At 39.9% G+C, this 16,446-nt stretch overlaps 1 protein-coding gene across 1 annotated transcript; it reads left to right on the top strand.

Annotated features, from left to right (window-relative positions):
• Window positions 1-5,421: 5,421 nt before the first annotated feature.
• On the top strand, window positions 5,422-11,421 carry LOC132119692 (taste receptor type 1 member 3). Its single transcript, XM_059529874.1, has 8 exons — window positions 5,422-5,682; window positions 5,769-6,069; window positions 6,272-6,628; window positions 7,913-8,329; window positions 8,425-8,628; window positions 9,653-9,773; window positions 9,960-10,330; window positions 10,855-11,421. The coding sequence occupies exons 1-8, from the start codon at window positions 5,483-5,485 to the stop codon at window positions 11,419-11,421; spliced, it is 2,538 nt and encodes an 845-aa protein (XP_059385857.1). The 5' UTR covers window positions 5,422-5,482.
• Window positions 11,422-16,446: the final 5,025 nt, after the last annotated feature.

Below are 16,446 nucleotides of genomic sequence, written 5' to 3'. Positions count from 1 at the left end.
CGGAACGTAACCCGCTCGAGGGTATAAGAATGCTTTGGCCATACCAGGGGCAAAGTCTAAGTAGGTAGGGGCCACCGAAAGGGCCTGAAGATCTCCAACTCTCTTTAGTGAGGTGATTGCCAGTAACAGGGCAGTTTTAAGTGTCAGATGTCTATCTGAGATATCTTGTATTGGCTCGAATGGAGCTTTACAAAGAGCCTCTAGAACCACAACCAAATCCCAGGGGGGAACACGGGATCGTACTGGAGGTCTCAGCCTCAGCGCACCGCGGAGGAAACGTGTAACTAGGGGGTGTCTACCCACTGACTGACCATTGAAAGGGACGTGGAAAGCAGCTATGGCCGCCACGTAAACCTTTAAGGTGGAGTGGGATAACCCCGCAGAGAGCCTGGCTTGTAAAAACTCCAGAACTGTACCAACTGGGCAGTCTGCTGGGTCAAGCTGGTGGTCTCTGCACCATGAAGTGAAGAGCTTCCACTTCAGGGCGTACAGTTTCCTCGTAGAGGGAGCTTTGGATTGGAGTAGGGTCTCAACAACCTCGGTTGAGAGACCAGCTGCTAACAGCTGTGCCCCCTCAGGGGCCACACCCACAGCTTCCACAACTCCGGGCGAGGGTGAATTATCGTGCCCTGCGCCTGTGAGAGTAGGTCTGTCCTGATCGGTATCTCCCACAGAGAGCCGTCGAGGAGCGAGACTAGATCTGAGAACCATACTCGGCCCGGCCAGAACGGGGCTACTAGTAGTAGACGGGCCCCGTCCTGGCGTACTCTCGCCAGAACTCCCGGGAGCAGAGTGATAGGGGGAAAAGCGTACAGACGAAGCCTCGGCCAGGTCTGTGCCATAGCGTCCAGTCCCAGAGGAGCTGGATGAACTAGAGAGAACCAGAGGGGACATTGCGATGTCTCCTGAGTCGCAAAGAGGTCCACCTGGGCTGTGCCAAATACTCTCCATATCTGCTTCACCACCTCGGGGTGAAGCATCCATTCCCCGGGCCTCGGCCCCTGTCTCGACAGTATGTCTGCTCCCACATTCAATCTCCCAGGAATATACACTGCTCTGATCGAGAGGAGTTTGCCCTGGGACCACAGAAGGATCTGGTGTGCCAGCTTGTACAAGGGGCGCGAACACAGACCCCCCTGGTGATTGATATAAGAGACCACTGATGTGTTGTCGGTGCGCACCAACACATGGTGACCTCTCAGGTCTGGGAGGAAATATTTCAAAGCTCGATAGACCGCTAGTATCTCTAGGCAATTGATGTGCCATGTTAGATGGCGACCACTCCACAGACCGCGGGCAGGGTGGCCACTCATGACCGCACCCCGACCGGTGAGGGACGCATCTGTCGCTAGCGTTACACGGCGACAAGGAACTCCCAGCACCGGGCCCTGATTCAAGAACCAAGGTTTCCTCCACATGTCTAAGGCACGAAGGCACCGCCGCGTGACCTTGATAACTCGAAGTGGATTTCCCCTCGGGGAAAAGCCCTTGGACTTGAGCCACCACTGTAGGGGTCTCATGTGCAGCAGGCCAAAAGGTATCACGTTGGACGCAGCTGCCATCAGCCCTAACAATCTCTGAAATTGTTTGACAGTGAGTGACTGGCCTTCTTTGACTCTCTCGACTGATGTGAGGATCGACTCGATCCGAGCAGGAGACAAGCGTGCCTGCATCGTGGTCGAATTCCACACTACGCCTAGATAGGTGGTTCTCTGAACTGGAGAAAGTACACTCTTCTTGGCGTTTAGTCTCAAACCCAGCTCCCCCATGTGTGCGAGGACGACATCTCGATGTCGAACCGCCATCTGCTCTGATTGAGCTAGAATCAACCAATCGTCGATATAGTTCAGAATGCGGATGCCCTGCATACGGAGGGATACCAGAGCCGCATCTACACATTTCGTGAACGTGCGGGGTGAGAGTGCGAGGCCAAAGGGAAGTACTCAGTATTGGTAGGCTTTGCCCCCAAAAGCGAACCTCAGAAACTTCCTGTGTTGTGGAAGGATGGATATGGAAGTATGCGTCTTGAGATCTATTGTGACAAACCAGTCCTCGGATCTGATTTGAGCTACAATCTGTTTGACAGTGAGCATCTTGAACTTCAGTGACATAACTGAGCGGTTCAGGAGATGCAAGTCTAAGATCGGACGCAACCCCCCATCCTTCTTTGGAACTATGAAATACCGGCTGTAAAATCCGGATTCCCTGTCTAGAGGAGGGACCACCTCGATGGCCTCCTTCCTTAATAGGGTATTCACTTCTTGTTCCATAACCAGAGCCTGCAGGAGGCCGACTATTGTCTTTCCACTGTGCGCAGGACCCATTGAGATACATTGGCAGTAGTTTCCACGCTGCTAGCTAATGTACTACAGGAATCAGTCTCTCGAGACTGATCTCTGAAATAAGAGGCCCCCGAAGGGGAGGCGAGCATCCCAGCTCCGCTACGCTCACGGGCGGAAATAACTGAGTAGTGCTCGCTGGAGGCCGCTGCACCCTGAAACTCCGGCAGGGTTGGCAGACCCACCTCCCGAGGGCACTGAGGTGAGACGGGCACCATGTAATGAGGTGGACACCGCTCTACCCCAGTAGGGGCTGCCCTCTGTAGTCGTGACTGTTTGTACGCGGAGGGGGCTGCCCCCGCCCAGCAGTCCCTCCAGTACATCTAACTTCATGAGTCAAATATCTGTCATTATATTCCTCAGAATTTAATGAAATCAAACAATCAGACAAGTAAATACGGTCTGGATTGTGATACAATACACATTGAAGTGATATATTGAACTTCTCGAAGTTAGATAACAGTCATTAGATTCCTCAGAATCTAATGCAATCCAAATTCCTCAGAATTTGGTGAAATCAAACTATCAGACAAGTAAACACGGTCTAGATTGTGATAAAGTACACATATAGTGATATATTGACTTCTCAGAGTCATATTCCTCAGAATTTAAAAATAATCAAACAATCAGACAAGTAAACACGGTCTAGATTGTGATAAAGTACACATTGAAGTGATAGAACCAACTCCTGCTTATTAAATGGAGTTAAAATAACCAGACACGCGGTCGGGTATGGAAAAATTCACATCAAAACTGAAAATGATGTAATACACGCGTTGCCTCGACAGCGCGCGAATAGCTTAGTCACACAAACAATATTAATCCCGTCGGAGATTAAATAGCTGCTCACTAACGCTGCCCGTAATGACACTGTTTGTTTTATAGTGTGCTTATGCAACTTTGTTTGTGCAACTACAAGCTCGCCGACGCCCTCCGTGTCAATCTCCTCGGAGAAAGAAAGGCAGAGCGTCAAGCCCGACGCTCGGGGGGAAGAGCCGAAGCTCGGGCTTCCAAACCCCGGAATCAGGCAGATCTGGTGGGAACGGTAGGAGATAAGGACGTGCCCGTCTCCATACCTTCCAGCAGATCGATCTGCGAACCCAACGAATGCCGGCGCGGCTTCGCCTCGGCGAAAGCGGAACTGGCATCGCGATGAACGCTTGCGAAGGCTCACTTCTCGAAGAGAGCCCTGCAGGATCGAAACGTCCGCATTGGCATTCGTTCACAATGCGGGCAGTCGGCCCCCTCGAGAGCCGACTCAGCATGCTTCGATCCCAGGCAAGCCACGCACAAACTGTGTGTATCCCCACTCGTAATGTAGCGAGGGCAGGGAGGAACACACAATCTATAACGTGGCTTGGAATCGCCCTTCATATGTTAGGTCTTTTGCTTTTGTTTTGGCATATTGAGCTGTTTTAGCGATCTTTTAATGGCTAAGGGACAGACAACAATAAATAGGACCAACAGGACAGACTTTGACATGCACACACAGAGCGCTTGCTGACAGATTCGAAGCTGAAGCCAGCTGCACGGCACGTGCTTTTATAGCTTCCTGGTCGCTACGTCACCCCGCCCGTGACGTCACGCCTTTCCGATGGACTGATTGCACACGATATTCAGAGTCGGTCTCGTCAGGGACGTTCCCCAAAAGCGTTTCGACGCAGCTCGAGTTCCTGAAAAGGAACTTTTCTTTTCTCTTTACATAGGGAAGACCTTGGTTACTAATCTTCAATTAAAACGTCATTTTTTCCTCTGTAGGTTAATGAAAGTGATACAGTGATTACGATTGCCAGAAGAAGGTATAGACAATAAATCAACTGTAATAATTTGTCAAAAGGTTTTAATATGCAATGGATATCTCAAATGTTTCTCATTTCACAGTGAATTAGGGTTTTTAAATTTTGTCATTCATAATGCATGTGAAAGCTGACACTGTGCTAATAATAACTGATCTGTTCATCCTGTGGATTTAATCCATTAAGCCACAATAACCTGTGTGAGATTTACAAAAAGATATAAACAAAAATCTGAGAGGCAAATGCTATGTGCCTCGCATCAAATTTATGCAAAATGCTTGTAAACGTGGCTGAGGTTGGAATTCATTTCAAGGTCATTTTAACAACAGTCAAAATTTCAAGCAAATATCTGACCAACAGTTTTAATGTTATATGTCTGATGTTACACTTATTCAAATCCATCAGGAAGCCACAGTATTAAGCAGAGTATGTACACGACTTTAAAGAACTTGCAAAAACAGCACAAATGACTTAGAAATGCAAATTGAAATATTCAATAACATCCTGATAAGTCTTAGGTCATAAAATGAATTCTGCATTTTTGGTCAGTGTTTAAAATTAATCTTAAAAACACGAATTTAAAAGATAATAATAATAAGAGGCTGAATGGAGATTAAGTCATTTGAAAACTTACATAAATACTTCCTTAGTTCTTGCTCTGCATATATGTGCCAAAGGTCCATGATGACGTCTTTCAATGTTTCATTCGAATCATTCATAAATGGGACAGCATCCATCATGAAGCACTTTGAATCAAAGCCACAAACAAATACTATGGAAATACCCACAATTTCTGTACAAATGCACTGGGCAAACTGCCACATTTCCATAGTTTTTTCAACACTCATAATTTTCCAGACAAAAATTTTGAACCAGAACTCTTTTCTGTGCTTGTGTTCTGTCAATGCATGACACAAAGTGTTTCTGAACAAGTACTGGGACTGAGAAATAACAAACTGTATAAGAACATATCATTTTTATTTGACTCCAATAATGTATGTACTATATAATAACTTTATACCCAAGGCATAAAAAGTAATCTGACATTTGCTGGAAAACAACACTGCTCTAAAAGTGGGACAGATCCACATGTAACAAAATACTCTGCGATTAATCAATGTCATTTAGAACTTGCTTGAACGTTGAGGAGAGACCAGAACATATCCAGGTGAAGCCGGAATGAAACTTCATGTAGACCCCTAATTTACATTCAAAGCCCATTAAGGCCTGGGGTGGGGCGTTTCACTCATTTACGTGTCGTTGATTGACCATCAAACCATCATCAACACAAGAAGAGCCTAAGCAATACTTCCACTGAGGTCAGTCCAGATATTTCAGCCCTCCAGGATGGCTAAGGAGTGGACACTTCTGTTGCTCTGTGGCATTCTGGGGTCTGGATTCAGCGAAAAGCCAGCATGGTTCAAGAACATCTCAACAAGTCTTTTTAAATCCCCTGGAGATATTCTGATAGGAGGACTTTTCCCCATTAACGAACTGACCAGTGACCTGAGCAAACGGGTAAAGCCTGACGATCTTGAGTGCAACAGGTAAAATCATGAAGGAAGCCACATAGTCTAGGAATCTGAAAATGCTTTCCTCCTAAAATCAGTTTTTTATCCTTCTGTTTTGGCAGTATAAGCACATACGGTGTGTCTCTCGCATTGGCGATGAAGTTCTCTTTGGACGAAATCAATTCTAAAGCGAATCTTCTCCCTGGAATCACACTGGGATTTGAGAGTTACGACACCTGCATGCAACCAGCCGTTGTCATGAGGCCCGTCCTCCAGCTTCTCACAAAGGAATCAACAAAAGAATTGGACATCGCCTGTAACTACACAGACTACAAGCCTCGTGTTATAGCTATCATAGGACCAAACAACTCCGAGCTGGTCCCAGTTATTGGAAAGCTGATTGGATTTTTCTTGATGCCGCTGGTGAGTTGACATGAAGTGTTAGATTTAAAGAATCCAAAAGGATTGTTTAAAGGATTGTTTTTGTAAGCAAAATACTTATTTATTTGAATACGTTATTTAAACTGTTTCAGCAAATTCATGCAATAATATAACAGGCATGACTGGACACTTACTAGTTAGATGTTCCTCTTGTTTTTGAATTTCTCTAATTGCACATTTTTAGATTAGCTATGGTGCCACCAGCGACGTGTTCAGTGACAAAGAGACCTTCGCGTCCTTCATGCGCACAGTCCCTAGTGATCGCTGGCAGGTTGCCGCCATGGTGCAGCTTCTGAAAGAGTTTGGGTGGAAGTGGGTTTCGGTAGTAGGTAGTGATGATGAATACGGACAGAAGGGTCAGGAGCAGTTCTCCAGCATGGCCAATGAGCAGTCCATCTGTGTGGCATATCAGGGTTTGATTCCTGTATACAGCGATCCAGAGCAAGCGGTGAAAGAGATTCTCAATCGTATTGTGGACGCCAAAGTGGGAGTGGTGGTAGTCTTCTCTCTCCCCAAGCCAGCAAGAGACTTCTTCATAGAGGTGAAAAGCTTTATGCAATTTTAAATGGGTCATATTATGAAAAAAAAATGGTCTTTTGAAGCAAAAATTTGAAATACTGTGAAATAATACTGTAGATTCAGAATTGTAGAGATGATCACCCAAAAAAACAATCTGCCAGGGACATTCAACTCTGCGATCAACAAGTGTCAGGTGTGCTAGCCACACCTCATCCAGGCGGCACTTAAAAACACAAACCACAAGCACACACCTAGGCTGAGGTGTCACAACACCCCATAACAACAGCTGGACTCAGTTTAACGAAGGCTTTGTTATTTCTAGCAATTCACAAAGTTCAAAGATTGGTTGAATGAGCTGCCAATCTGAGATCACTGCATCTTTCAAGAAAAAGCTGAAGACAGATCGCTTACCTGATCACCAGTAAACCATAAACAAAGGCACTTACTTTAAAATTGGCATTTTGCACTACACATTTTTTTCACTTATGACAATTTGCTTGTAATGTTCCTCGTCTACATTTAGTGGTTACCCAAACAGAATATGCTGATGCAGGTCTGAGAAATGGGGGGGGGGGGGGGGCAAGGTCTCAAGACATACTTTTTAAAAGTTTAACTAACTTGTGAACCACTTTTTTTTTTTGAATGATATGATGCTTAAGATGCTGCAAAAGATGTGAGATGGAAGACACAAGAGCAACGGTCAAAGATGTCCATGTAGCACGTTTAAATAGAAAAACAATAGAAAAGCAGCACACCGGAATGCAAAACCATAATCTCTTAAAGTCCCTTAAAGTCAAAGCAGCAAAACCAGCCTGATAAAATTTAAGGCTCAAAAAGAGTGGAAAATGGTCACAAAAAAATTGTGAAGTTATATTAATGCAAGAAATCTTGACTGGCATTATTAGTGGCATTCAGGGAAAAATATACATATAAATTTTAAGGCTGCCCCCCAATAGTTGATGAGGCTTAATATACAAAAATTGTAGTTGGTTAGTCGGAGAAAAAAAAAACTATCTGTCAGTAAAAGACAGATTGTTAACAGCTGGTCCTTAAGGTAATTATAGTATATCAGGCATGTGCTTGAGTATCAAATATGTGTGTGTGTGTGTGTGTGTGTGTGTGTGTGTGTGTGTGTGTGTGTGTGTGTGTGTGTGTGTGTGTGTGTGTGTGTGTGCGTGCGTGCGTGCGTGCGTGCGTGCGTGCGTGTGTGTGTGTGTGGGTGGGTATGTTCCTCTATTTTTCAGTCACTGCTTTATATTAATAAGTCTACAGGTTTGGTGATTCTAAATGCTTTTGTAATGACCAGGTAATCAAACGAAACATGACAGGTGTTTGGATGGCAAGCACAGCATGGGCTCTGAATGATGCTGTAGCCACCCTGCCTGGGATCAGTTCAATAGGAACAGTGCTGGCGTTTGCAGACATCACAAGACCTCTTCACTTATTCACTCCTTATATCTATGAGCTCTTCACCAAATTGGAGGAGATGCAAATCCCCGAGCAGCCAGATACAGAAATCTCTCCTCTGGACAACCCTTGCCCAATGTGCAGCTACCTAAGCAAAGCCAATGTGAGCATGGTACAGATAAATCTTGTGCAGCGGTCAGCTTTCAGTGTGTATACTGCCATCTACTGCGTTGCTCATGCACTGCATGACTTGCTGGGATGCAATGCCACCCACTGCGCTCTTAATCCCAGGACTGACAATGTTTATCCATGGCAGGTAATCACACACAATCTATTATTCCCGTAAATCTGCTTGTTTTATCCTAGAAGATTAAGAGTATACTAATAGAAGATCTATGGTCCTTTCTACAGCTGTTACAGAGTCTCCAAAAACTTTCTGTAGATCTTGAGGGGGTCAATTTTAAGTTTGATAAAGAGGGTAATCCAAATGTTGGCTATGATGTTATGCAATGGAACTTTAGTGACAACACTGTGCACTTGGACATAATTGGAAACTTTTATCAGAACCTAACAATTAATGAAAAGAAAATAAAGTGGCACACGGAAAACGGAAAGGTATGAATGGAACATTAACACTGTTTGCACTTGAAATGCTTTATTAAATTTATTAATATTTATAAATGCTATCTATTTTTGTTTAAAGTGCATCATATTACCTTGTTTTCTACCAGCCCATAGGTTTTGACACACTTTCTCATGATCTTAAAAATCCTTTAAAGGGATAGTCACCCAAACATTAAAATTCTGTCATCATTTTCTTACCCTCGTGTCATTCCAAACCTGTTTGAATTTCTCCTGCTGAACACAAAAGGTTTTTGAAGAATGTAGCTAACCAAGTTTTGACAGTAGACATTGATTTCAATAGTACTTTTTTCATACTATTGAAGTCAATGGCAACCGTCAAATGTTTGGCTACCCACATTCTTCAAAAGTAAGAAGAAAGAAACTCACAAGTTTAGAACAACATGAGGCTATGTAAATTATGACAAATGTTTCATTTTTGTATGAACTGTCCCTTTAATTTAAATATTTGAATTGAGTTTTGAAGATTAATATAAATAATGCTTTTCGTGTGATTCAAAAAAAAAAATTCCACTAATCTGAAATACATAAGAAATACATAATACGGGGAAGTCGTGGCCTAATGGTTAGAGAGTCGGACTCCCAATCGAAAGGTTGTGAGTTTGAGTCCCGGGCCGGCAGGAATTGTGGGTGGGGGGAGTGCATGTACAGTTCTCTCTCCACCTTCAATACCATGACTTAGGTGCCCTTGAGCAAGGCATCGAACCCCCAACTGCTCCCCGGGCGCCGCAGCATAAATGGCCGCCCACTGCTCCGGGTGTGTGCTCACAGTGTGTGTGTGTGTGTTCACTGCTCTGTGTGTGTGCATTTTGGATGGGTTAAATGCAGAGCACAAATTCTGAGTATGGGTCACCATACTTGGCTGAATGTCACTTCACTTCACTTCACTTCACTTCACTTCATAAGATATTAATAACAGAGAATGGGAAGATGTGTCTAAACATGTGACCGGTGCATCCAGGAGTCAGCACCTCTTAGCAAATGATCTCTGTAACAGGTGCCAATGTCCACTTGCTCCTCAGACTGTGGGTTAGGACAGGTGCGCAGAGTTAAAGGCTTCCACTCTTGCTGTTTCGACTGTATTGACTGCAAGGAAGGAACGTTCCTGAACAACTCAGGTCCGCCAGTACACCAACATAGGTTAAGTCATTCTAAACAATATTAATAAGGCTCTAACTATCAGCACTGACCATAACTACTTTATCTAACACATGTTACACCATACCAAATAGAAATGTATACATTTAAGAGCTTTTTCTTTTGATGTTGACTAACCTTTATCTGTCTTCTCTTTTGATTGGAAGATGACATCCAGTGTAAATCATGTCCTGCTGGCCAGTGGTCCACCCTACGAAGCACAAGCTGCATCTATCCCATCTATACTTACCTGGACTGGAGCAACTATGAGTCCATTGGACTCATTCTGGGAGGAGTTTTGGTTCTAGCGTCACATGTATGGGTAGGGGCTCTATTTTTCAAGCACAGAGGAACTCCACTGGTGAAAACTGCAGGTGGACCGCTGAGTGGCCTTATGTTATTGAGCCTAGCGGGAACATGTGTAAGCCTGGTGCTGTTCCTGGGTCAGCCAGGAGACATCGTCTGCCGTCTGCAGGAGCCACTAAATGCCTTTTTCCCCACTGTGGCCCTCTCAGTCATCCTGACCATTTCCCTTCAGGTGATCCTAAAAAAAAGAAGCATCAATGCATGTTAATAGCTATTTTAATTTTTGCAACAGTAATTTATTAGACAAACATTATGAAGACAAAGTGTGACATTTTTTTTTTTAATCATGGCCACAATTTAAGAACACAATTTTTAAATTCAATTCAAGGTTTACTAATTCATGCCCTCGTTTTATTTAAGTCATGACTATGATCTACAAATTACTTCCCTAATTTTAGTACATTTAATCATTTGTTCCCTTGTTTTAATTTCACTATGAAGAGAGAATGAGTTAGTAAATTGTGCCCAAATATATACATATTGTGGAAATGCATTCTTCATTTATGGCCCAGATATATCCTGTATATTTTTTCTGCATGTCATATGCGAGGCTCAGTATTAGCCCTACAGTAAGTACATGTTGTTAATTAATAATACTCAGGACTAATTACACTGTATTAAAAACATTTTTTTCTTTTATGAACTTTTATGAATTTTAATAAAAAATGATATCCGCTGTCTTTTTTTACTTACCAGATTGTGTGCATCACAGAATTCCCTGAAAAGTCTTGTGATCACCTGGAGAACATACGAGGACGAGGAAGCTTGTTTGTGATTCTGGGATGTTGTGGGGTCCAAGCAGGACTGTGCGGTTGGTACGCCCAAGAAGCTCCCTCTCTGACCCAATACGTCGCCAGTTTGGAAGTGACCTACGTGAAAACCTTTTTGCGTTGTCCAGTGGAGCCCATGTTAAACTTTGGCTTGATGCTTGGTTTCAATGTTCTGCTGGCACTGGTGTCATTCATGGCCACCTTCATGGCTCTAAAGCCGCCTGGACAGTACAACGTGGCCAGAGACATCACCATCTCCACCTTGAGTTACTGTGTTTTGTGGGTAATGTTCATCCCCATTTACACAAGTCTAAATGATAAAGATAAGTCTATCGCTCAAGTAGCAGTCAGTTTACTCAGTAATCTAGGGTTGGTAGTGGCCTATTTCTTCCCTAAATGCCAGCTGTTGGTCAAACACCCAGAACTTAACACAGATGATCACTTTCGTACATTTTTAGAAGGGGTCCCACCAACACCACCTGAAGAAAGTTAGACGCAATTGCTAAATTATCATTTAATAATTAATAATTATTTTAAAATATATACTATTGCGTTATTCCCAAAAAAATGTATCTCATATTATATAATAATAATAATAACAATACATTTTATTTATATATATATATATATATATATATATATATATATATATATATATATATATTAACTATTTTAACAATTATATATTATATAGCATATAGCATATATTATATGGAAAAATTAATTAATTAAATCCAAATGTCATGTTAATAAAAGAGATATCAAAATATTAAAATATAATAATAATAATATAAATTATTGTAAAAATTGTCAGCTAATTTTTTTTGTAATTATGTTAAGTTATTGTTTCATATTAAATCTCAGTAAATCAAATGTTTAATGTACCATACTTAATGTGAAATGTTTTACTTGTACTCTATTAGTTTAGTATAATGATTATGTACCTGTATTTTCTATCCACCTTATTTTTAACGTAAAAAAGAATGCAATCATTTAGGTTCTGTAGAGTTTACTAGATAAGTTTCTGTAAAGCTTATTTTTACAAATCATAGGACTTGGTGACTGTTAGGTTTGTTGTCTGTCACTCTGTTTTGTGTTTATTAGTCTATTCATAATTAAAAACGTCTGTTGTTGGCCAGATGTTTTACATTCATTAAGGGATATGAAAATATATAAAAAATGAAAATTTCCTGTAAATTTACTCACATCACGCTAAAATGTATGATGTATGTGCCTCTTTTCTTTAGTGAAACAGTAAAGAAGCAGATTTTCAGCTGAAACTGTGTGTTGATTCATAAAATGCAAGTCAGCAGCTGCCCGTTTTTGAGAGAGAAAAAAACTAGTAAACGATCTAGTGAATTGAACCAGTTCATTGAAACTGTCCGAAAGAACCAGTTTGTGGAAAAGAATCAGAAAATGTAAATATGTGAATTAATTCAGATTAATATTCTTATGCAGCAAGTTGTTTTTGTTCAGATGAGACATATCTACAATAATTAAATCCACTGTCATCTTTCTCATTGAAAATGTAATCTTTTTCACCCACTTTAATCAGGGCAGAGTAGGAAAGTGTTTTTGTTTGTTTGTTTGTTTCTAATTGAGCTAGATTAATCTATGTGCTTAAAGTATGTAAACTCGAACATCAATTTAAATAAATGAAAAATTAAAATGAGAATAGATGCATTTCTAAGGGTGAGTTAATTATGACAGAATGTCATTTCAGAAGTTCCTAACAACAAACAGAAGAGGGAAGCATTTAGCCATGTTAACCCGGATCATACTAGAATTCACACAATGCCTTCATATAATATCAAATATAATTTCATTTTCGTTTTTTTTTTCTCTCAGTACCACAGTTATTTGTTTTCTTTTGTTTCTATTAAGGACAGTTCTGCTTCAGAGCGACAGCAATAAAAGTTTGTCAAAACAGCAATGCAGGTTTTTTTTTTTTTTTTTTTTTTTTTTTACTTTTTTTATCAGATCATTTTAGCAGATCTGTTTTGGAGACTATGCTATGTTTCTCAGTTACTATATTTTGACCAGCTGTGCATTATTTCAGCAATAAGGCACTTGAGAGACAACAGTACGAAGAGTCGTTTAAACTGAGAATATATTCACAATGCAGCATGGCCATGAATGATTTATTGCATTTATACAAAAATTTCTACACGAGATGTTAAAGACACAAATATTGGTAGCCTACCATTTGAAGTACTTAATTTAAATGGAATAGCATTGACCAATTCAGCATCAAAGACCGGGAATATTTCTGATACACTCTTTAATAACATAAATTAAAAGAAACACAAACACATTTTTTAATAGGCTACGTATTTACTTATTTTTGGTATTATTTAAGCATTCATTTTTAACTATTAACATTTAATTAGCCTTCTAATTCTTTCATTCTTAATTTTAAAATGTAATCTTAAATTTTAGAGACACACAGTTTGCTGGAGAGTAAGAAGATGCATTGCCAATCACAAAATAGTCATTATTTAATTATGCATATTTTTTTTTTTCTGGGCTCAGTCTCTACTAAATATTCTGATTTATAATTCGAAGGTGGATAAAAAGGAATCTTAACCCTTGAAGGATCTGCGTCTGTTTTGATGCCAGCGCCGCTCTGAATTTTCATCCTGTACAAGCAGATAATGCATCAGACCCAACTCAAGATGGAAGTTTAGATGCTTTGAAATTCGACCCCTTTTTAACCCTCTCCATTTGCTGCAAAATGTTTTGTGCACACGGCCCACCCGGTTTCCATGAAAACGGCTCGGTCTCACTCACTCACAAGGACCGCCCACACTGCCCCAAAAAATCAGCCAATCAGAAATCACACAAAGAAAAACAGAACTTTTTAGCTTTTAACTATCACTTCATCTTATCTCATCCTTCCTCTGCTCTTTTTTCTTCCCATGATGCAGCAGGTTCCTTTCTCTACGGTCTTTTGTGTTTTTGTTTGTTTTAAAAACTAGAATGTAAGCCTTCATTTATTATTTTGAATCCGTTAGTAGTGTCTGCAAATACAAAACATTACTGATTTAGGTTTAGTTTATTGACTAAAAAAAGAAACTAATACTTTTATTAATATATATATATATATTCATTGATAATAATTATTAGTAGCCATTATAACTAAATAGGCCTACATTTAAAAAAATTGAAATATTATTTAAAATAACTGTTTTCTATTTGAATATATTTTAAAAAGTAATTTATTCCTATGATGCAAAGCTGAATTTTCAGCATCATTACTCCATTGATAATAACTAATAAGCATATTTGAAAGATTTCTGAAGGATCATGTGAAACTGAATACTGGAGTAATGATGCTGAAAATTCAGCTTTGTGTCACAGGAATGAATTACTTTTTAAAAGATATTTAGATACAAAACAGTTCTTTTAAATTGTAATACTATTTCACAATTTTTTTATGTATTTATGATCAACTAAATGCAGCCTTGAAAAATATGAATTGTTCCATTTTTGAATGTTATAGTCACATGTTTGTTTTGCATGTTCATATGTGATTTCATAATCGTCTTATTGGCTTATTGCTTTCAAACAGTGTGCACTTTTTTATTGACATATAAAAGGTTGACATAAACACACCAGACATATTAATACACTGTTATCTTCAGCGCCCAAACTGGCCCATATCCTGCGGTCAGCACACTCTCCAGCCATCAGAAACACATCCTGTTCGGTCACTCACACACTCTCCATTTTCATCAAATATCAGTTTCCATCCACGTCTGGCTGCATTTGCTTCTTATGGAGACCCATTTCAGCCACTAAATTAAAAATGAAAAAGATAATTGGGATTTTTTAATCTCACAATTCAGATTTTTTTTTTTCTCACAGTTGCAAGATATAAACTTGCAGTTGCAAATTATAAAGTCAGAATTATGAGATGTAAACTCAGAATTGTGAGGGAAAAAATGCCAGAAAAGTGTGATAAAAAGTCGCAATTACCTTTTCTTTTTTTTATCAGTGGCAGAAATGGGCTTCCATATGTTCTTCATATGTCCACGTGTTATTATATTGTTTTTTTTTTTGTTTTGTTTGTTTGTTTGTTTTTTGTTGTTGGTTTGAATGGTGTTTGGGAAGAAGTGAGTGGTCGCTATGATGCATTCACAGAATCTAAGCTCTTCTAAATGGTTTTTTTTATTATTTTTTTTTTGCTGTGCCATTAGTAGATTCTGAGAGATTGCTAGTGTATTATTAGGCTGTTGTTTAGCTCTTCTGACTGTTTTAGTGCATTGCTATGGCATAACTAGGGAGTTCTGAGCAGTTGCTCACTGGCCCAAGCAAAAAATAAAAATAAATGCATTTGCAAGTATGATTTCAAACTATTTTAGACAAAAAGATGCAGAAAAAAACAAATGTAAGATTTAAATTTTAAATCCACCCCTAAATATGCGTAGTAATAGTGCTGTCTACCTTATAAACACCATGAGACTCTAGACTACATGTTTTACATTTTATTTCTGTATTTTAATGATTTATGTATTTTAAAATGGAAAGCTGTATTTTATGAGGGTGCTGTTGTAGGTGACTTCCTCATGGTTTGTTCCTGAAGGCTGCGTTCTTTGCCGTCAGATCCTATGACTGATAATACACTGTACTCTCTTTACATCTCTCTCTCTCTCTCTCTCTCTCTCTCTGTGTTTATTTTTCTTGGCAGAATTCCAAATATTTTCTTCAACCCACAAACTGTGTTCCCAGAGGCCCTCCCCTGATTTTTGACTGTGCAACCTGAGATCTTTCATTAACCTGACCAATCAGGAGCTTTGTTTGTTTTTGAACGTGTGTTGAAAAAAGAAGAAAAAAATACCTGTTTGATTCTGCACCCAGTTCTGATTTTAAATCTGATCTAATAGAACTGCTAAAACATTACATGTCCCCTTACAATGTGATTAAGGCATTATTGTCATTGAACAGAACACTGTAATTATGCTAATGTGCTTATGCCCATAATTAGAGTAAACATAATCACAATAAAATATGTGGAGGACACATTTTACACACATGGATACAATGTCATCGCATTTCTCCAACTCAGAAGTGCTAATGCTATTGCTGACATTCATGCACAATTTTACACACATGATGAAGCCACACAAATCATATTTGAACAAAGCCATAGAATAATTTTCATCATTTTCATTTCATGCATGCTCTGTTGCTTTATTTGCATGATCTCATCAGAGATATTAGGGACTTCCTGTTGGTTTTAAGGTGCTATAAGGAGAGACATACATTGAATGGGTTAAAAAGTTTGAAAGGAACAAGTTTAACATATGTTTAGTTGTGAATATGCCATAAATATACTATCAGTCGCATCACTACGTGTGCAACTAGATGGTGGTAACAGTCACAGATGACTGTGTTGAGAAGAAGGCTGTTGTTGCTAGGTGATCCATCTGCAGCTGTTTGTCATGTTACAATGCTGTTCATCACTGATGCTCAAAACTGTAAATCTAGTAAATAAACACTTTTATTCTATATAAAA

The sequence above is a fragment of the Carassius carassius genome, chromosome 38, assembly GCF_963082965.1.
Source record: "Carassius carassius chromosome 38, fCarCar2.1, whole genome shotgun sequence".
Lineage (NCBI taxonomy): Eukaryota > Metazoa > Chordata > Actinopteri > Cypriniformes > Cyprinidae > Carassius > Carassius carassius.
This window is presented reverse-complemented; position numbering and strand designations above follow the sequence as displayed.